The following is a 21,469-nucleotide window of genomic DNA, read 5'->3' on the forward strand; positions in this document are numbered from 1 at the left end:
GACCTAGCAAACTATCGATATCCATTGGTACTGCTGATTGTAGTGTAAGACAGATGTCCAACACGCATTCTTTTCCGCATAGCAGACATCGAAGCACAGGTATGATGCAATTTGCCAGATTGGTCTGAATGAAAGAAACCAGGTTGTACTCAGATCTCTTAGCTGGGCCAATCCGAGGACCTTAGTGATACGGGGCCCAATTCACAGAATGAACTTAAAACTCAATCCTAAACTTACTACTATTTTGGTATTCACAGAATGCACTTACTACTTTTGGCATTCACAGAATGAACTTAAGACTCAATCCTAAACTTACTACTATTTTGGTATTCACAGAATGCACTTACTACTTTAGGTATTCACAGAAGTTAGGATTTTGTCTTAAGTTTGTCTTAAGACAAACTTAGGACAGACTTAAGACAGACTTAAGTTAGGATTTTGTCTTAAGTCTGTCTTAAGTCTGTCGTTTATCTTAAGTTTGTCTTAAGACTGTCTTAAGTCTGTCTTTAGTCTGTCTTAAGTTTGTCTTAAGACAAACTTAAGACAAAATACTAACTTCTGTGAATACAAAAAGTAGTAAGTTAATTCTGTGAATGCCAAAAGTAGTAAGTGCATTCTGTGAATACCAAAATAGTAGTAAGTTTAGGATTGAGTCTTAAGTTCATTCTGTGAATCGGGCCCACGGTCTCGGTATCGTATTGCTAAGATCCTTTCTTCCATCGTTGCTAGAGTCTTGTCTGTGGATCGGCTTGCCATATCGTTGCAGAAGGAGCAAAAATAAAATTCCTGCCACGAGTCCCAAGATTAAGGGTAGGCCGCCGAAAACAGAATGGACAAAATTCGGGAAGATGCCCAGAACTGTTTCAAAGGGTGCTAACAGTCCCCAAAAAATTGTCTTAAATACATGTGCGATGTCACTGGTATCAGACATGTTTATGATTTGGCTTAATATTTCTATGAAATGCACGGGGCAATTTGTCGATAAAAGGGAATGTATCCCTGCTGATGTCCTTGCCACTTGCAGATCATACATTTCTTTTGATGACGTTAAAGGCACATTTGTCTGTAAAAGAATAGACTTCATTCTGCTTAAAGTATCAATTCGAATAGAAGAGATATTCAACCCAGGCCATAACGCAGCCCCCATATCTGGATTGCTGTGTGGATACAATACTAGCATACAGCAAACGGCCCTGGAAGTTACAGTTGTCAGATAGGCTTTTCCTGGCAGCATGCCACAACAGCTGTGGTCACTTATTAAAACGTAACTGCCGTTAGAAAGTGGTCTAAAAAATGGCTCTATCCATTTTGCAGGCGTGCCATGCAGGTGACATGAAAGGTTATTTGAAGACCCTTCGCAGGCTCCATGCAAATTAATACCTTGAACAGAAGTGTACCGCTTAGTGATTTTTTACAATTTTTACCACTAAGAAATACCTCCTTGTTCCCTTCACTATAACATCTGTGTGTATAAGGTAAATCCCAGGTTGATTTATTGTATTCTTTACCCAACCTTTCATACTGGCCTACAGGTATATACTTTTGACAGTATTTAAACTGTAAAGCTGTTATCGGAATTGTAATCATTCCATGTATTATCCATTCAGTGACAGGTCTCTCTGACATTGTCAATGGTAATCTCTCGAGTTTTTCAATGCTCAGAATCGTATAGTCTGCTCCTTTTTGTGCCAAACTGATTTGTTTATCAGTAAGGTTAAAGATACCGAATAATGACGTAGTGTTGATTAAAAGCCATGGTACATATCCTGAACGCAGATTTTGCAATGTCCAACCAAGCTGTACAATAGAACGTAATTGAGACTGACCATGTTGTAACATTAGTAAGTCCTGCTCTATTACATCAAAAGCAGATGATACAATGCTGTCCAGTGAATATATTCTAGAGGACAGAGTCGTTAACCCATTGTCCACAACAGAAAGTGATTTTTCCAAATTTATACGATCAATTTCTCGTATTTTTTCAGCTGTTTCAATTTGCAATACTTTCCATGCTTCGTTGTACGCAGCGTATATTCCGACCGCTATGAAACGTTTTTGACGCTGTTTGCGTGGCCCCATTATGAAATCACGCAAGTCTGCACCGTCTTTAAGTAAAGTCAAGTGTTGATTAATTTCAGCCTGTGTGGATTTCTCTAGCCACTCAAGGCAAAGTTTCCCTACACTGTATGTTGTAACTATCCCTGGATGTTGTCTCTGGGAGTATCTAGGGTCTGGTCTGGTCATTTTGAACCCCTGTGTTTTGTTCAGGAATCTATCTTGACAGTTATTTGTGTCTGTTGGCCAGATCAACCACTTCTTCCAATCTAGATGTGTTCTGTTTTGGTGTAAAATATGGGATATGTCAATCTCCACATCTGCAGTGCTGTCACTATCAGTCATGGGTTTCGGAATAGAGGGTGTATTTAAGTCTTTTATCTTAGCTAGGCCAAGACAAGTAGTTTGCTGAATTGTGTCATTCAAGAATATCAATTGTTCTGGGATCATGCAGGCCCTGAATAATGCTTCTAGGCCTTGTACTTGCCAATCTTTGGAACCCCAGATAGTTTTTGTTTCAATGGTGTTTTTTTCAAACTTCGAAACCAAATGTAGACATTTTGTCATAAAAATTTTCAGAATAAATCAGTTTAGTATTTGTCAACATTGGTTTCATTCCTGTTCTACTTAACATTTTAAAATAAAACGTTTCTGGATCACAGTTATTAAACCCTGAGAAGTACTGGAATTTCTCATAAAATGTTTTCGAACTGCCTTTTGTTGGAGTTGGACAGTGTTCCCACTGGTTATAAGATAAAACGTTTCTAGGCTGAGCAGTTTTATGCAAATAGTGATCACCATAATGGTTATAACAGTATAACTCTTCATAATTCGATGAACCCTGTAAGTAATCATGTTCTGTAAATTTTGCTGACATTACTAAATCTGACATCTTATTATTAATGTTTTCAAAGTCCCAATCATCAGAGAATGTACTTGGAGTCACAAAGTCACTTAATGAAACCTTGAACTGATGTGGATATTTCAAGAGTTCAACCGGGCCAAAAATGTAATAATCAGTTCTGTCCCATGCTACCCCACCGGGTATTGGATCGCCTCTTGGATTGTAGCGAATTTCGGTATTCTGTTTTTTCTTGGGAGTCCACTTGGCCTACTACTTATTATTGGCCACATGATTGTGGTTTTACCAGGTCGATGGAAACAACTCTGTTCTCCCTTTTACCAGCAAGGGGCGGTAGTACAACTGATCTTGTTCCGCTGATAGCTAAGACAGGTACTGCTTTTCTGTAAGAAGGCCCAAATTCCTTCTATACCACGATCTTTTCTCGGACCAGATCCCCAATCTTTGGAATCCAGACAGGTCTTGCTGGGACAGGTGGTTTTTCTTCAGTGGCTATCGGCTGTTGTTTCAACTTTATGTTACTCAGGTTTTTTCTTGTTTCATTTAAATCCTGTAAAACAGCCAAACGATCTTTGATATCAAAGGATTTTTCTTCTACCACTGAAGTATGACTATCAAGATCCTGAAAAAGCATTCTAGTTCCGAACAATAGTTCGTATGGAGTGAAAGCTTTTAGAGAATTTCCTGGCAGATTATTAAGACTACGTTGGACACTTCTTAAATGTTTGACCCACCCATCACCCGAACCTAATACCCTCACCGTTATAGATTGCTTTATGTCCCGGTTTTTTCTTTCCACAACCGCATTTCCCTCAGGATGGAAGGGAGAAGAGTACCGCAATGCGATGCCCATTCTGTTCATGGCCTCTTTGTAAGCTCGAGAGCTAAACGCAGGACCCTGATCAGAATGTAGCATGCCAATTGCGTATGTGCTGATAAAGACTAGCGATTCTTTTATAACAGTTCTGGCGTCAGCCGAGTGCTGGGGCCACATTTTTAAGTGTTTTAAGTCTTTTATTAATTATGGGACGCATTTCTCTGACTGGATTTCTGAAATATAGATATCCTCATGCTATCTAATAGAGGTATCTGGGCTACAGGCTGGTCAGGTTCACAACTGCGATCTCTGTTGCAGTCCTTGCAATTTTTTGCAAAATAATAGATATCTACGCTCATTCCCGGCCACCAGTACTCCGATTGTAGTTCCATCAGAGATTTCAGGATCTCTTGGTGCCTCCGACCCAAACCCATATGTGTTTCTTGTTGTAAGAAGATTCTCTGGTTCGTGTTTGGAATTACTCTATCCTCCACTCCAGGAATTCAAGCAAACGGAACGGAGTTTGCATCATTTATGTATGTATTACTGAGTGGATAGTTGAGAGGTAATGCTGCATAATCGCCTTTTAATGTGCCTTTTACTGCCAACATGGTTTCTCCATCTATTTGTTTTTCTGAACGCTTTTCCATGGCTACGGGAGCCGGTTGAACCGCTTCCGCTGTGGCTGTGTTAGCCAATGAATTCCCTCCAACGTGAACACCATCAAGTCGATGACTCAGTGCGTGTATCACGTGAGTCTTTTGTAGTTCTTTCTTTAAAAGAACTACTTGTTCCCAAAGCGTTTTATGCTTTATTGTGGCACCTGTGTCATCTTTGTAACCGTTTTTGATCCATGTCTGCATGTCACTGTTGTATGATTTGACACAGAAACACGAATCACACACTATTAGTGTGGGGAATTCGCGATCAGCATTTTCGAGCGCCATCTTTAAAGTTATTATTTCAGCTCGCTGAGCTGTACATTTCCTGAGTGATTCAGTTTTGGTAATCATTGGTTTGACTTTACCAGAGCGCCAGCGACCTTTAACAATCGCGCACGCTGCATCGTAGGATTTCTTTTCTACTTAGTAGTGTTGTGCGAATCTATCCATATAGATTACGCAGGTATATTGTTCTAGAGGCAGGATTTCAGCTGGCAGAGGATATTCTCATTCATATACTAGATCATCTAGTTTTTACAGTTTTGGTTCAAAATAGTATTTCACGTCTTCTGTAGCAAAGTAATTTTCCCATTCTATCCATTTTGGATCTAAGACCATTTTAATTAGATTACGTGGACTTGTTAACGCCTCAAGGGCTGGTTCTTTTGCTACAGCAGTTTGAACGGCAGTCAGAATTTTTTCTGTAGAGCTGAATTTCATTTCAGCTTTAGTGTACAAATGTGATTTGTAAGCTATAGGTACCGTTTCTCCCTCATTAGAGGTCAGGTATGTGAATCCGTATCTTCCTGGGATGACTCGGATTACAAGATTGCGTATGTTTTCGCGAGTTTGTAATTTTGTTTTAGTTAACATGTCTGTTTGCAATGATCTCAACATTTCTGTGTGTTTCTGAGTCCAATTGGTTTGTTTGAAATCTGGTCTTATTAATTCATAGAGAGGTTTAGCCCTCTCTGCATAATTTAGAATGTATGTTCTTCCGAAATTCAGGAAACCTAGTATTGATTGTAAATTCTTCAGCGTTTTTGATGCTTGGAGGACAGCACATTTCTCTAAGAAATTGTCTGCTAGGCTTTTGCCTTCACTTGATAATTCATATCCTAAAAATAGGACAGTTAGATGGGCAATTCGTGACTTTTTAAAGTTGAATTTGTAACCCTCTGAAGCCAACCCAAGTATTATGGTGTTCACCCTTTTTAAGTGAGTCTCCAGGTCATCATCTGTTAGATAGATGTCATCGACATAGGATAATGCCTCATCATCATATATTTGTAGTAACTCTGTTACCCTTGCTGAGAATAATCCTGGGCTATTCTTGAATCCCTGTGGGAGTCGTCAAAATTGTTTTTGCGATCCAATTATTGAGAAAGCTGTCAAATACCTGCTTTCAGGTGCAATGTTTTGACAGAAGAATCCATTAGAGATATCTAATGTCGTTTTATATTTTTTGCGCACAATGTTATTCATTAGTGCTGCACTATGTGAGTTTTGTACAGCAAATGTTTTACAACAGGAGTTAAGGTGTCTGTAGTCCAAAACTAGACAATATGACTTGTCTGGCTTGGAGACAGGAAACAAAGGATTGTTCATTTGTGAGGTGCATGTTTCGATCACCCCTTGATGTTCAAGTTGATCTAAGATCTCCCTGACTTGCTTTTTAGCTTCTTGTTTAACTGGGTACTGTCTTTGTGCAGTGGGCCGATTTTTTAATTGGATTTTGTGGTGAGGAGAATCCTCATCCCATCCTACATGATTTTTATATAAGGCAGGAGCTTGAGCCACTGCCCATTTTCTTGCCAATGTGTATTTTTTATGAATCGGGATTTGACTTGAGAAGGCAGGCATAATCATTTCTTCGCCATGAGGGTTATAAGTGTACATGTAATTTTAAGTGACCCGTTTCCTTCCAACATAGAATACTCTGTGTGCTTGTGCTGCACATTACAAAGATGAGCAAAACAGTTCAACATAACAAGGCAATCAAAAACAAATCTGCAACTCCCCCCTCCCTCCCTCACTGCTAAGTGAGTTATATACCTCCCACTTCCCCAACCTGCAGAGTGCCTGTCACCCAAATGTGTGTATGAAACACTGGGAAGGCGTTCCCTTCACTGATGTGAACTGAGTGGATAGTCATAACTTATTAGAGTCCCCCCAATGACAATAGGGAGAAGCAGGCCTCATAATCTTATTGGGCCTGGACAGTGTCTCGGGCCAGTTGAGTGAAAAGAGACAGCCAATGCAGACCTTGTAAGGCTAGAACTATACAACACCGCCTATCCCATCCCCCACCTTATTTTACTCAAAGCCGAGGCAAAGAGTTCCAGATGTCTGCTGTGGCACTAGATGTCCAAGTCTATCTCGTGGTCGAGGATGTAGGGCTGTGTGACTCAGGATGCTTTCCCCACACAGCTGCCACCTTTCCATGTTTCTTTCTTAGCCCGGCCGCGTAACAGCATTCCAACCAGTCCCAGGCCTCCTCAGGCATCATAAAATCGAATACCACTCTGAGCTTGGCAGGGTAGAGCAACATGTACTTGACATTTTATTCCCTAAGGGCCTTCTTAATTGCATCGGAAGTCCGCTGTTGGTGCAGCACTTGTGAGGGTAAAATCAGGGGGAAAAAATGAATCATTGAATTTCAATACTGCAGGCCGCCATATGAGCTGGCTAATTGAGGGATTGCATCCCGGTCTCTATAGTTAAATATGCAGGCTATCAGCAAGCAGAGCATGGTGGTCTCTATGCCTGATGTGCTCACTTGAGAAGTAGTTTGACAGTCTCTTGGGCTGGAGGGTGTTAAGAATAAGCTCCTTGAGAAAAAGATCTGCAGATTGTCCCTCTGCTCCCTCGGGGACCCCGCCATGCGGATATTGCTGTGCCTTGCCCAGCTCTCCTGGTCAAGTCAGGCCAATGCCTCAGTGAGTTGTTTTGTGACTTGGGCCGCTTGTTCCTACAGGCACTTAGTTTTTGATTGTAAGCTTTCTATATGTATTTCAGCAGTAGACACCTTATCTGCCATTTTGCATAAGTCCTCTTGCAACAGGTTTACTTCCTCAGTCACTATATCCAGTTTAGGCTGAAGGGTACCTCTGAGTTCCCTCATTTCCTTCATGATATCCTTCTAAGAGGGCTCATGTGTGAGGTCTTTCCCACCTCGCGCTGCAGTGTCCGCTGTTGTTCCTCCTGTCCTCCCGCCGGTCCCATTGTGATTGTTTATTTTTCAATCTGATTAGACTGGGTGAGAGCCCTTAGTCTGAACCATCGCCATCATGCACTGTGTCCAGTAGCAGAGAATCCAGTGCCTGGATCTTGAACACCCGGTAGGGTCTAACAGCATCCCATTCTTGTGGTCAGCCACTCAGTCACTGCTTGGAAGAGACTCGATTAACTGCCATGCCTGTCTCACTGTCAGAAGGCTACTGTGCCCCCCGCAGGCCCCGGTCATCTCTCTCTAGAGGCATGCCACCTCTGGTTTGAAAGTGCAGGCCTGGACCCCAGACACTGACTCGTATGGCACTCACAACACCCGTGTTGCGCAATGACAAACGCAGGGGCCACACCTCGCAGAGGAATGGCCCAACAATCCTGTTGCTACCCTGCACCTCCACAAGTCCACAGCTTGGTCCTGGGCAGTGCAGCACAAGCAGGACCCCCACATGCAGCAAAGCGGGGGATCCTCCCTCACTCTCAGGGCTCAAAAGGGGAGGCACTGTGCCAAAGGTTCAATCTTTCCAGCTCTTGCCACTCTACTTGCGGCAGCCAGATGACTGCCCCCTCCACCTCGCAGACCTCAGTGGGCCCTATGATACTCTCTCCACAATCAGGGCTGCCCGTTGAGCTGCATATGTGGGTGCAATTGCAAAAATAACAGTTGATGGACAGAATGCAGAACAATGTCATACATTCACCCCAGTATAGAGATCTGGGTCTAAATCCATTGTGATTTTTGCTCACCATGGCATTCCAGTTTGGACTCAGCCATATGCAATTCAGTCTTGACCCTGTGTCCCATGGGAACAGTCCAACCTGAACTGCCAAGCCTGGTCCTCCCTGGACTGGAAACAAACATTCTAGGACCGGTTTCGGGCTTTCAGCCCTCTTCAGCCAGGTTAGCTTGATTCCAGTGCAACCTCAACTCCAACAGCCTCAGTGACTGCAGGACTCCCACATCAGGAACCAGCCTCACTCTCTCTTAGAGCTGCCAGCCCTGCGTCACCAGGTCCCAGTCTTCTCGCCAGTTCCACCGGCTCTGTGTGTAGTCATCTTTGTTGGCTTCAGGCCACACCTTCTCGAAAGATCTTTCTAATTGAACAAATGCTAGAAGAAAAGACTTCCTTGTCTTACGACCTCAAGTGAGACATTTGAATATTCTTTGTGGCATTCTACACCCTGTGTCTGCAAAATTGCACACGAAGGCACTTTGTGTTCCTTTAATAATCCTTCTAAACTAAAAATATTTCTTAAAATGTTTTTGTCTTATATGGATACTGTTGACTATGCTCCAAATGAAATTTGTCATGCGCATGTTTTTCTTTTTAGTCTCTTTTGTCATTTTAGGTATGTATATCTTTTTTAATTATACTTTACTCTTTACTCTTACTGTGGTGCTGACATGTCCTATGCTCTTCTCTTCAGGTCTGGACTCTAATTATCCTTGATCTGTTTCTTCATCCTTGTGTCTTTATCTGTTTTCCTCATTCTGTATTCGTCTTCTTTTTCCTTGATTGTGTGAGTGCTCGTAGGTCTTCAAAAATGATTATATTATCATTTTTTATCCGTAATGTTCTGATCAATAAATGGTGTCTTTTTGTTCTCTTTCCATTTTTGGAGCTTGTCATCCATGTTCCTGTCTCTCTACTTCTATTCCGCAATATCTATAACACTGTCTTTTGGAGTGTTCGTGGTCTGGGGAATAAAGTCAAAAGACAAGAGGTACTTTCTCCTCTGTCGAAACTTAATTCACATATTACATTTTTACAGGAAACTCATTGTAATGATGTTGAATCGCTAAATCTAAAACGTCAATGGGTAGACCAAGTTGTCATTTTACGAGTCATTAATCGAAATGGTGGTGTTGGTATCTTTTTTCATGAATTGTTAAATGCACAGATTGTCTCAACTCAAGGTGATGCTGATGGACAATGGGTATTTGTCAATGCCATAATTTAATTTACAGTAACATATTTCTAGATTCAACATTTATGGTCCTGTCACACCATACCCTGACTTTTGGCATTTTATAAAACTTGCCTACATTGATATCCCGACATTATTGTTGAAGGTGCTTTCAATCAATGGTTAATGCAGTTTACAGACAGAAAATTTAAATGTAAAAATGTAAACCTGATAATTCTCATAAGGCATTTCAATCAACAATTACCACTCATCCATATTTTGATATTTGGAAAACTTGTAATCCTGATACTTATATATATATTTTTATTGAGTTTCAAAAAATATGTCATCACAGACAATCATCACAGACAATCATAGACATATACTTTTGGATCCATTTGTGTAACATGGTGATCTTTAAAATCTGTACAACCTCAGCACTATGAGTATTGTCACAATATTACCAGTACAACCTGGCAGCTAGGCTCTGTGCATAATATGACAGTTATCTGTAAAGGCCGGATGTTCAGTCCAGTTCTATGTTATCTATCTAATGAACAAACGTAATCTAACTTAACCGTCCCAGCCACACATCACCCTATCAGTAGGCTCGCCGGAATACATATCATCATTCAACTATTTGCATAGAGCCCTATCAATGCAGTATCTTAACACCACTACTCATAGCAAAAACCAATTCCGATTGACCTGGAGCGTGGACATATTACCCGGAAAAAATATTCCTAACTATGTTTATGTTTTGGTTATACTTTACTCTAACTGAGGACCAGCCGGCTCCGACACATCTACTGCTTTAAGTGATTCAATCATGCTGTTCCAGTCCATGGAGATGGGATTTTTGTGTTGACCTCTCTGTTCTTCACGCCGTAGCGCGGCGCTCTCAGCTGCTCCCCATCGGACTATCTCCGTATGCCACATGTGTAGTCGAGGAGGGAACGCAGACTTCCATCTCATGGTGATGGTTCTTATCACCAGCAGCATAGCCAGGTCCGCAAACCTATATTGTGTTTTCGGTTGTTTGGGGCAGGGTGTCATCCCACAAGGCAGCTTGCAGCTGCGTTTCATACCGAAGTGCCTGTGTTGTCTGCTAGTATCTCTCTTATTTGTGCCCAAAATCTACCTAGTTTTGGACAGTTCCAGAGCATGTGCAACAAGTCCACATCTGCCACCCTGCACCTAGGGCAAGTGAACTGGGCATCTGTGTATATGCAGTTCAAGCAATGAGGTGTAAGGTATGCTCTGTGCAGTACCTTGTATTAGATGTATTTGAATCCAGTGTTCCCATTTCACGCATAGACGAGCAAGTGAGATTACTGCATGTGCCTGGATGCCTCTGTAGAGCCAAAAGACCAAGTGGCCTCCTCTTCCCATATAATCCTGATACTTACAAGTTCACATTTTTTCTAATGTACACCATTCCATGTGCAGCATTGATTATATATTAGTTACTAATTCATTACTTCCCTCCAGTCTTCTAAAATTGGTTACATTTTTACTTCAAATCATGCATTGATTGTATTTTAGTTACTAATTCATTACTTCCCTCCAGTCTTCTAAAATTTGTTCCATTTTTACTTCAGATCATGCCCCTGTTTTATCTTCATTTGATGTAGCTTTAAATATTTCTAAAACAGGACATTGGAGATGTAACAACTCCCTGCTATCTGATCAAGTTTTATTACAGAATCTCATGCTTTTATAAAAAAGTTCTTTCAAATTAACCAAGCTATTGACACTTCCAGTTATAACAATTGGGATGCTTTCAAAACTTTGTTCTGGGCATTCACTATAGCTTATTCAGCTATTTAGAAAGAGAAACTAGATTGTCGAAACCTTATGCTGTTTAAGCAAATAAGTCACTTGAGCATACTTACTTCTTCTATAAATCTCCCTCTGTCGTACATGAATTGTTTGAGCCTAATCTGCCCTCAATAAACTATCCACTACTGATGAATGTCATATCCTACTTAAGGTTCAATTTAAGTTTCACAGAGGACAAAATAAAGTGGATAAAATGCTGGCTACTTACTTGAATAAATAAAAGTGAAACTATTGGGCCCATTCGTAATGAAGTCACAAATAACCTTGCAACCTCCAATACTAATATTTCCAATGTCTTTCAAGCTTACTACAAATCCTTAAACTGAAGATACTGCTCCTTCAGAACTTGATATGCCAACTCTTTTCAGGGTCTTGCCAATCCTATTTCTATTCCTGATACTTTCAAAACTTTAGAAGCCAACATAACACTTCAAGAAATTACTAATGCTATAAAATCCCTAAAAAAAGCTAATGCTCCTGGCCTGGACGGATGTTCTATTGAACTAATATCTTCTTTTTCATCTTTATTTTCCCCCAAATTACTTGAGCTTTTTAATTCTTTTCTTTTAGATTCAAAGGCTACTGGTTCTTCTTTAGAAGCTCTGACTGTTATTATCCCTAAGCCAGATAAAGATCACACCCTTTGTAAAAACTACCAGCTTAGTTCATTAGTTAAATATGATTGCAAAATATTTGCTAAAATCCTATAAATCCTCCTTAAAATTTGTTGTTCCCCTCCTTGTTTAACCAGAACAATCAGGTTTCATTGATGGCAGACAGGCTGAGGTTAATGCCGGACTGTTTTTTAATATTCTTGTATGGGGCACAAAATATCAGCTTCTCCTTGCAACCCTATCTCTTGAATATGAAAACAGATTTGACCGCATTAATTGCCAATTTATGTTTACTACTCTCAGTTGGTTTGACTTTGGTGCTAAATGTATTTCATTTATATATTTACTATACTCTGACCCTCGAGTTAGATTGAGGTGCCAGGCAAGGCTGTCCCCTTTCCGCTATTCTTTTTATTCATTGTCTTGTACCCTTTGTTGAACATATTCAGTATAATACACCTCTCCCCAGTTTCAACTATATTAAAGTCAAATATAATTTCCTTGAAACTAAGCTATTGGCTTATGCTGATGAAGTTTTAATTTACATGTCCAATTCCATATCCACCATAAACCCCTTTTTATAAGGGGTCAACTTATATTCTAATATCTCTAGTTATGAACTCAGCTGTTCCAAAATTAAAGTTTTGCCTTTGAACTCCTTATGTTATCAATATATGTTTGCAAACACTAACTTTATGTTGTGCACTTCTAGATTTATATACTGGATTTTCTCCTACCATTTCCAGCATAATTAGTCATACCATTTATGTTTTAAAACTCAATATACAGAAATTACTTACATTCTGGTCTCCCCTTCATTTATCATGGTAGGGTAGATTACATACCCTTAAGATGATTATTGTGCCACATGTCCTCTATGCACTTTCTATGTTACCCTTCAAGATTACTACGTTTCTCAGATGAATTTGGATCAAGTTTCCGTGGGACAACAAACACTCACAGATAGCCTTATATAAACTTAAATGCCCAAAGAATGAAGGGGGCCCATTTCCCCGATTTTAAGTGAAGTCACTCTGCTTTTCAAATTTGCCAATTTTATGCTTTAATTAATAATTTTCAAAACTCTCTCATACCACGCTGGATTGTATTTGAACGATCCTTACTAACCTTTTCCACGTCACGGTGAGCGTGTGCGGAGGACGACCGGGGGCCGTCCGAACTGCGCACGCGTCATTTTCGTCCGCAGCAGCTCGGCGGAATGTCAGCCACGGCAAAGCGGTTAAAGGAGTTCTCATTCAAGAATATGGTTTATATATCTAAGTGTACTTTTATCTCCCAAAATCAAACTTTTAAATACTCCAACCATTTGTTACATACAATATTCTCAGTTGATTTTGATTTTCATCAATGTTTTCTATCTTCTTCCATTTGGTATACTGTAAGGTTATTAAATTTCACTGTAAATCATTCAATTTTAAACATTGGAAAGAGAATGGAATTATGTTTGTACATCAATTGGTAAGCTATCATTATAATATACCTTCTTTTCAGTTGCAAGCACTATTTACTTTAACCAAACTCTTTTTTTTACAAGAAGATGAGTTTATATATTCTGCTTTCAAATCCTTTTTCATAATTCACACTTTTACTCCTGACCCTGCTCCAGTCACACCCAGGACACTATTATACACTATTGATCAAGATTGTATTCCCAAAGCTACCTGCATACACAAGCGTTTAGCATCTGCTGCTTCTGTGCTATTTAACACCATCAACTCTTATGATTTTCCCCCCCTGCGCTGAAAATCTGTAAAACCCATTGTTCATGACGAGCTCAGCTCGGCATGAGTGTACGAGAGGTGTACCTCATGGCGAGCTGAGCTCGTCATGAGCGTCGAAGGGGTTAAGAATTCTATTGAAGTATTATGGGGAAATTATCTTTCCATATCGTTCTCTGTTCATCAATGGGATCAAACATGGCTTAAAGTGTTTACCAGCTCCAAAGATGCATGTATCACAAAATTACTATGTTTTGTTTATAATAGAGCTCCTATTAATCCTAAATGTATCTCTACAATTGATACCACTACTTCTCCACTAAGTTGGTCATGGTCAACTTCTAATGGCACTCTAACACATTTATTCTACTATTACTCTCATGTGTTTAAGTTTTGGAAAGTTGTTTGGTCCAAATGTTTAAAAATCTTCCTGTGGAATATTCAGTTATGAATACAAAAGGTTTTCTTTGGATCTATGTCACCTGATTTTAATATGACTATACCCAAACATATGTTATTTGACATTTTCATTGCATTTGTTTTAAGTCTATACTCTCTAGTTGAAAAGATAATACAACATTATTAGTGTCAGCATGGTGGAATTTTATTTGTGATGAACAGAGAATAACTAATGTTTCTTCACTGATACTTAAGAAGATCAAACCAGATCTATATTGGTTACCCTTTACTACCTATTTATCCTCTCATTCACCAATGTCTTAGTCTTCTTATTCTATCTTTCTGTTTGCTTCTTTGTACCCTTTCTCCTCCTCTATCTCTCTATTATCATCCTTAGCTTCCTTTTCCATAGATCTCTCTTTCTCTGTTTCCTTTTTAGGTATCGGCTAAGCGCGCCGAAGCGCGTTCTCGCCAGAGACCTTTTGTCGGCGTGTCTGCTTTCCAGGAGACAATGCTGGCCGCCCGCATCTCCTTGGAGGCGATTTGAAACTGGCACCAATGTCTTAGTCTTCTTATTCTATCTTTCTGTTTGCTTCTTTGTACCCTTTCTCCTCCTCTATCTCTCTATTATCATCCTTAGCTTCCTTTTCCATAGATCTCTCTTTCTCTGTTTCCTTTTTAGGTATCGGCTAAGCGCGCCGAAGCGCGTTCTCGCCAGAGACCTTTTGTCGGCGTGTCTGCTTTCCAGGAGACAATCCTGGCCGCGCGCATCTCCTTGGAGGCGATTTGAAACTGGCACGCGCACAAGTACGAGTGCTCAATTGACTTTGTTGCAAGTTTCTTGCAATGCGCGTTTAGAGTGTGGCAATGCGCGTTTAGAGTGCGGTTAAACGTGTAACTTTCAGTTTCTTTTAAGCAGCGTGTTTCATGGCATGAACGAAAATGCTCCATATCGTAGGGTGTTCACACGCATGCGCATACACAGAGACACACACACACACACACACGAGCGCCCATGCACGCACGCACCCACACATACAGAGAACCCACCCCCGCCGTTGCATACACACACACGCGCACACACACACACACATACACAAGTGCACCAAGCGCCCCCCCCGGCCCACTTACCGCCACTCCGGACTTCAGCCGCCACCGCGGGGCTCTCCCTCGGGCATGGGAGCCCCGTGTCACCAGCACTGCTTCTCTCCATGGGCGCGTGCACGGGCTTCCAAAGCCGGAAGTCCCGCCCCACAGAAGGTTTCGGTTTCGCTCACGCCTGAATCGCTGGAGGCTTGTGGTGAGTACCCTTCATTTAGAACCTGCCCTTCGCGAAGGATATCGTTGCTCTTATCAAAGCTTGTATTTATTCTAGTTCTAGCACCGCCAGGCCCATGTAGACTGCCTTTACAGGTCGCACACAAAAGCCTTCCTCATTCACACACTCATCAGCCAGGCTCCAGTGCAGACAGGGCTCTGTGAGCGTCTCGAAAGCAACGCGCGTTAAGGAGTTGGAGATTCCTGTATAATTAAAGGCCTCCTCTCAGTGTCTCCAGGAGGCCCATATCTGTGCAAATTTTAATAGAAAGCCTGGGCTGGAAAGGCGTGGGCTCCGTTTGCAACGAGCTCGGAAAGTTCTTGATTGTGCTAATTAATACTCTGAGGCACACTGCCTGGCATCTTCAAGGCTCTTCAGACGGGAGTTTCTGTGTACATTGTGAGACATTATTGTTGCTGACATGTCAGCCGCTTTTATAGCGTTTTTTTGGTTTACGGTCCCAATGCTTAATTTGAGATAAAACAGGTGCCAGGACTTCAGTTTCCCAATGCTTTAATTTCAGATAAAACAAGTGCTGGGGCTGTCTCTTTCTCTGTATCCTTCTGGGTCCTATTTCTTCTTCCTTGTTTTTAGTTTCATATAGCGCGTACATGAGCAGCAGTTCCGTTACAGACGGGACACATGCATTTTGTTAGGCACAGGAGGGGGCGGGGGTATTAAGTGATTTGCCCAGAATCACAGTAGACTCGAGACCCAGTTCCAAGCTCCGAGGTCAACCAGTCTATCCGTTAGGCCACATGAAAGAGCTATGCATTATAAAACGTAAAATATGGAGAAATACCATAAACAATTAATGTTGGTCAGAGCAGAGATCAGGCGGCGGCAAGATATGAAGAGGCGGCATTGGAATGCATTTTTTGCGCGACCTCTATGAGTCGGTTCTTTCCCCCAGGGCTGCCTTCCCCCGGGATTGGCGTGAGATTGCGGCATCATCCGGCTGTCTCGAGCTGTTAGTGGGGGCGCCGTGGCATGACCAGCCCTTAAACAGTACGGCCTGCTCTGCAGCGCTCAGCACAACATGCGGGACTGGGACGTCCTCCTACAACCAGGGCAACTTACTTTAAAAAGCAAAAACTCAGCCCCAGACTGCAGCACGCCGCTGCTCTGCCTGAGGATCTTTTCTGAATGCCGCCCTCCCTTCACCACTAAGACGAACCTACAAGGAGAGCAGTGACAGATACATAGCCCCCACCCCTCCGGAATAGCTTTTTTTTCTTGCCTCTGCCCCCCTGATTGTGCTCGTTTTCTTGCCTTCTGCCCCCTGATTGTGCTCGTTTTTCTTGCCTGCAACAAAAAATAAAAACCTTAAACTGTTCGTGATTGCTAAGCTTTGTCTCTCTCCTTTTTGATATTCAAAACCTGTATACAACATTTCCTTCTTCTGGAAATGTGATAAAGCTGCTCAGTGGCCAGGCCCGTGTGCTATGGAAATGCTTTCTGTTGATTTAGTACAATTGCAGCAGCTTTGAAAACCTCTCAGTCCATTTAACTTGCTTTAAGCTGGGTCAGCCCAAGTATTTCTGAATGACTTCATTCACATTGATCTTAATATTCCTTCTTGTTTCACTGTCAAAATAGATTACCAACTAGGCATGCCTCTTTGGCCAGCATGTCAAAATTGCAAGCCAACTACCGGTGGGCATGCCGGCAGTGTGGCGGGCAGTGGGGCAAATGGCGTGATGAGGCACGAGGAAAACATTCAAATAAAAACTTTAAAAAAGAACTTATCTGCTGCATCACCGCCCGACAAAATGCAGCTCTTCTGCTTTTTCCTCGCTGCAGCCGAGGCTCCCAGCCTTCCATGCAGCAAATCCTGATGCTGCTCTCATGTATAAAAGCAGCATCAGGATTGGTCTGAGCGCCCTCAATTTGCATTCCCAGGTAGACTGGGAGCCTGTGCCTGCTGTCTGCAACCCAGCAGAGCAAACTGGGTTGGGGGCAGTTTCAGAGCACATACCTGTTTAGCCGTCCTAATATTGCAAGCCAAACCCACATGCGCACTGCTCCACATGACTTGCCCTACACTGGCCCGCCTCAAAAACTCATTCAATGGAAGAAAAATAAAACGATATTAAACACGTTTATTATCATTTTATTTTTCAACTGTTGTGGCTGCCGGGGGGTGGGGGGTAGAGGGTGATGCTCTTCTGTCATAGCAGAGGCTCCACAGCTGGCCAGCTGGTCTGTGAACTGCAAACCAATTTGACACATGACTAAGGAACAAAGAAGTCACATCGCAAACTGCATAATAACTAGGCAGATATTAATTTACAGAGTTGTATGAAGAACTGTGAATGTAGGAATGGTGGTCTGCAAGAGACAGCATTCCTATGTCCCTGAATTTGCTTCCCATAACATTTGGAAACTTTTTAAAGCAGACTTTGTCTACTAAAATGACGTGTTGATTTAAAAAACGTTTCCTATAAGGGAAGACTTTAGTGAGAGAAAGCTGTAGTGATTTGACCCACTGACTATTTCAATGAATATTGCCTATTCTAAAACACTAATACATTTCACTGTGATTCCAAAGGAGGATTGGCGTTCCCCTTTCACACCCCTCCTCTTTGCAATTCAGAATGAGTAGCAAAATCAACATTTTGAATTTTAAATTACCTATGGCGAATTTGTTTTTCACTCACAGAGCCTATGATTTTGTGGGTTGAATGCTTTGTGCCAGCAAAAGAGTCTCAGACATCAGGCCTTATGTTTCATGTGCTTGGAAAAATAGACGCACAAATGACAGATCTTTACACTTTCCTACCTAAATTGAAAGTGTCATAAATGCGAAGAATTATCTCCTATCCTATGACAAATATGTCATCCATATGACCAAAAATATCTCATTAGGCGAACGTTCGCAGCAAGTCAGAATATTACAACCAAAAATATAAGCAATTATGATAATATAATATTTGTTCTTCCCATTGCTCTTCATACCAGACGAGCAAGTGTTGTAAATAACAAGTGTTATCAATGCATTCCAAAACTTTTTTAATTAACGCAGTTTAATTTCGACTTGGTGAACATTGTAGCATTTGTAGAGGAGTTACAGTAATTCAGATGAGACAGTATTTATGATGCTTTTGCTACTTTATTGAAGGATTGGCACATAAGCCAGCAGGAAACATTGTATTTCACATTGAACGTTAGAAGGTAATCTCTTGCATCGAAATGTAAAAGAGATGAGGGTCAGGCATTCATCATCGGAATCCTTCCACTGGTGCAGAGGTCAGAGACTGTGCTCCTAGAAAGAGAAAACAACCACAAATGCTGAGCAGCTCTCTGAGGAAAGTGAAGAGACACACAAGGACAGTGCAAGTCCTTAGTAAGTCTGGGCTTAAGGGCTTAGGGGCTACACTAGTGGTTGTAGCAGGTGGACCTGGCACCATTCCTTTTGTTTATAAGGGGTTTGTCAGGGCAAGGTTTGTATTTGTAGATGGAAGAATTAAATGGGCTGCTCTTGTATTAAGTTGACATTTCTAGTCCCTGAGCCTCATTATTTGGAGTTGGTGAAATTAAAATATTATTGTGATTGTCTTTGAGATATTTGAAGAAATATACAGAATTTCCATGTGTGGTCAATAGGATCGGATTTGTTTTTAGGCTTAAGATGATGTCTTCTGTTGGTACCACCTATTTGTCGCACAGATGGGTTGAACGGTGACAGACCTGTGACAATAGGTACAGTGCTGGGATGAAATCATCATGAATGATGCACATGTTTAGAATTTTAACCAGACATTGGCGTTACCTCAATTCATTTGCCAAGGAGTCCACTAACACCACCAAGAAGGCCACCGCCCTGGAGAAGGCCACCAGCGATGCCCTTTTATCAAAGACAAAAAACATAATTATTCCAGAGTAGTACATTTCAGGTCAATTTTATATGGGAAGAAAACATAATCAGTCAGCTGAGGATGAAAACATTATAGTTCTTCTTGATATTATTCCACAATGTGAAAGCACGGACCCAGGATTGTGCTGGACCTGGATACTATGGTGTACTGTTTGTTACTGGCTACTCATGTAAAGGTTAATGTTAGTATGATATTGATAATAAAGGCTTTTACTTATATCAACCCAACTGTAAATTATCTTTAGGTGCTTGAATATTAGATTTTCTAATTACCCACTTCCCTAGTAATGAGCTTGAAGGAATGAAAGGATAATGCAGTGCCATTGGGACTCAAACCTCTGATCATTATGAGCCTGTGGATGCACTTCACCTGTTGTTCTCTTGGTTAGTTTAACTAGTCTAGCTTTTGTGAGTAACTATGGGCAGAGCGGATACCCTACTAAGGAGATAGTATAATCAAAGTTGAACAATGCTACACCTTTTATTAAATACAGCTATTGTCCAGTGCCTTCAAACAACACTTACAGTCTGTGGAGAAGAGGTGCATGTCCGCCATTAGAGACATCGGTCTGTAGTCATTTTTAGGTTTTTACTGTGCTTATGAAATCTTTTGTATTTAATATATCTTAAAAGGGGGTTCTTAACAGTTCCAAACACCAAATGACTGTGTTAATCCGCTTTTGTGTGTAACGTTCTTTTTTTTAACTTCCCCTGGCTGCACGCATTGACAATACGTCTACTAAAGCTGTTCACACTGTTTAAGCCCCATTCACTGTTAGGATAAGACCTCTTCCCACAGAAAATGCAGACAGCTTTTAACAGTATGCTGGAATGCTTGCTTTTTATTACTTAGTTGTGTACAGCAGATGCTTTACCCTTAGAACACTTGTGGCATTTCCTATTCATGCCTTAGTAACTTTCTTTGCACTTTGTAGGCTTTATCAGATTGATTTTTTTCAACTTCATTTATTTTGTTATTAGGATCATATTCTAAATGTTGTAATAAATGTTGTTTGTTAAAAATAAAAATAATATACAAGAGCTATGCTACATTTTACTACTAAATAGTCAGCTACAAGTGCAGTTACCTTGCATACAACAGGGTCATGAATTGAATTGTGCAGCAGGTGCAATACCACAAGTCAAAAAGTTGGCAAAACTCCTCTAAACACATAATATTGCTATATTTAACTGCTAAATAGGCAGTCACAATTGTTGTTACCTTGCAGTTAAAAGGGACTTGATTTGAATGATGCAGCAGATGCAGTGGCACTGGGGCAAAAGCTCCAGGGACACTACTAATCCTAGATTATTGCTAAAATGCTACACTTAACAGGCAGTCGCAAGAGCATGTTATCTTTGAGCCAACAGGGTTATGTTTCAAGGGTGCAGCAGGTGCGGTGACACCAAGACCAACAGCTCTAGGCACCCCACTATACACATAGTATTTCTGTATTTTACTACTAAACAGGCAGTCACAAGTGCAGTTACCTTGCAGACAACAGGGTCATGATCTGAATAGTGCAGCAAATGCAGTGGCACCGGGCCCAAATGTAGTGAGAACTCCTCTAAACACCTACTATTGCTATATTTTATTACAATACAGGCTGTCAAAATTGCATTTACCTTGCAGCTAAAAGGGGCTTGATTTAATTGGGGCAGCAGGTGCAGTGGCACTGGGACCAAAGGTTGTCATAACTCGACTAAACACCAAATATTACTATATTTTACTACTAAACAGGCAGTCACAAACGCAGTCTTTCAGGCAACAGGGTCATTGTTTGAATGGTGCAGTAGGTGCAGTAGCACTGGGCCCAAATGTTATCAGAACTCCTCTAAACACCTAATACTGCTATATTTTACAACTAAACAGACAGCTGGCAGCCACAAGTGCAGTTATCTAGCAAGTGCTAGGGACATGATTTCAATAGTGCAGCAGGTGCAGTGGTACTGTGACCAAAAGCTCCAGGCAACACACTAACACCGATTATTGCTATATTTTACAACTAAACAGTCAGAAGTCACAACTGCAGTTATCTTTCAAGTACAAGGGTCATGATTTGAATGGCGCAGCAGGTGCAGTGTCACCGGTCCAAAGAGTTGTCAAAACTCCTTTAAACACCTAATGTTGCTATATTTTACTACTAA

At 41.2% G+C, this 21,469-nt stretch overlaps 1 protein-coding gene across 1 annotated transcript in view; it reads right to left on the minus strand.

The window, feature by feature from the left end:
- Positions 1–18,537: 18,537 nt before the first annotated feature.
- Positions 18,538–21,469, minus strand: part of LOC147688969 (uncharacterized) — a 69,820-nt gene continuing 66,888 nt past the window's right edge. The window contains exons 11-12 of the mRNA XM_086939989.1: positions 19,217–19,291; positions 18,538–18,709 (exon numbers count right to left, since the gene is read on the minus strand). Coding sequence (XP_086796115.1) covers positions 19,223–19,291 — 69 coding nt within the window. The 3' untranslated portion in view covers positions 18,538–18,709; positions 19,217–19,222. The remainder of the gene's footprint in view (positions 18,710–19,216; positions 19,292–21,469) is intronic.

Source organism: Lissotriton vulgaris, chromosome 10, assembly GCF_964263255.1.
Source record: "Lissotriton vulgaris chromosome 10, aLisVul1.2, whole genome shotgun sequence".
NCBI lineage: Eukaryota > Metazoa > Chordata > Amphibia > Caudata > Salamandridae > Lissotriton > Lissotriton vulgaris.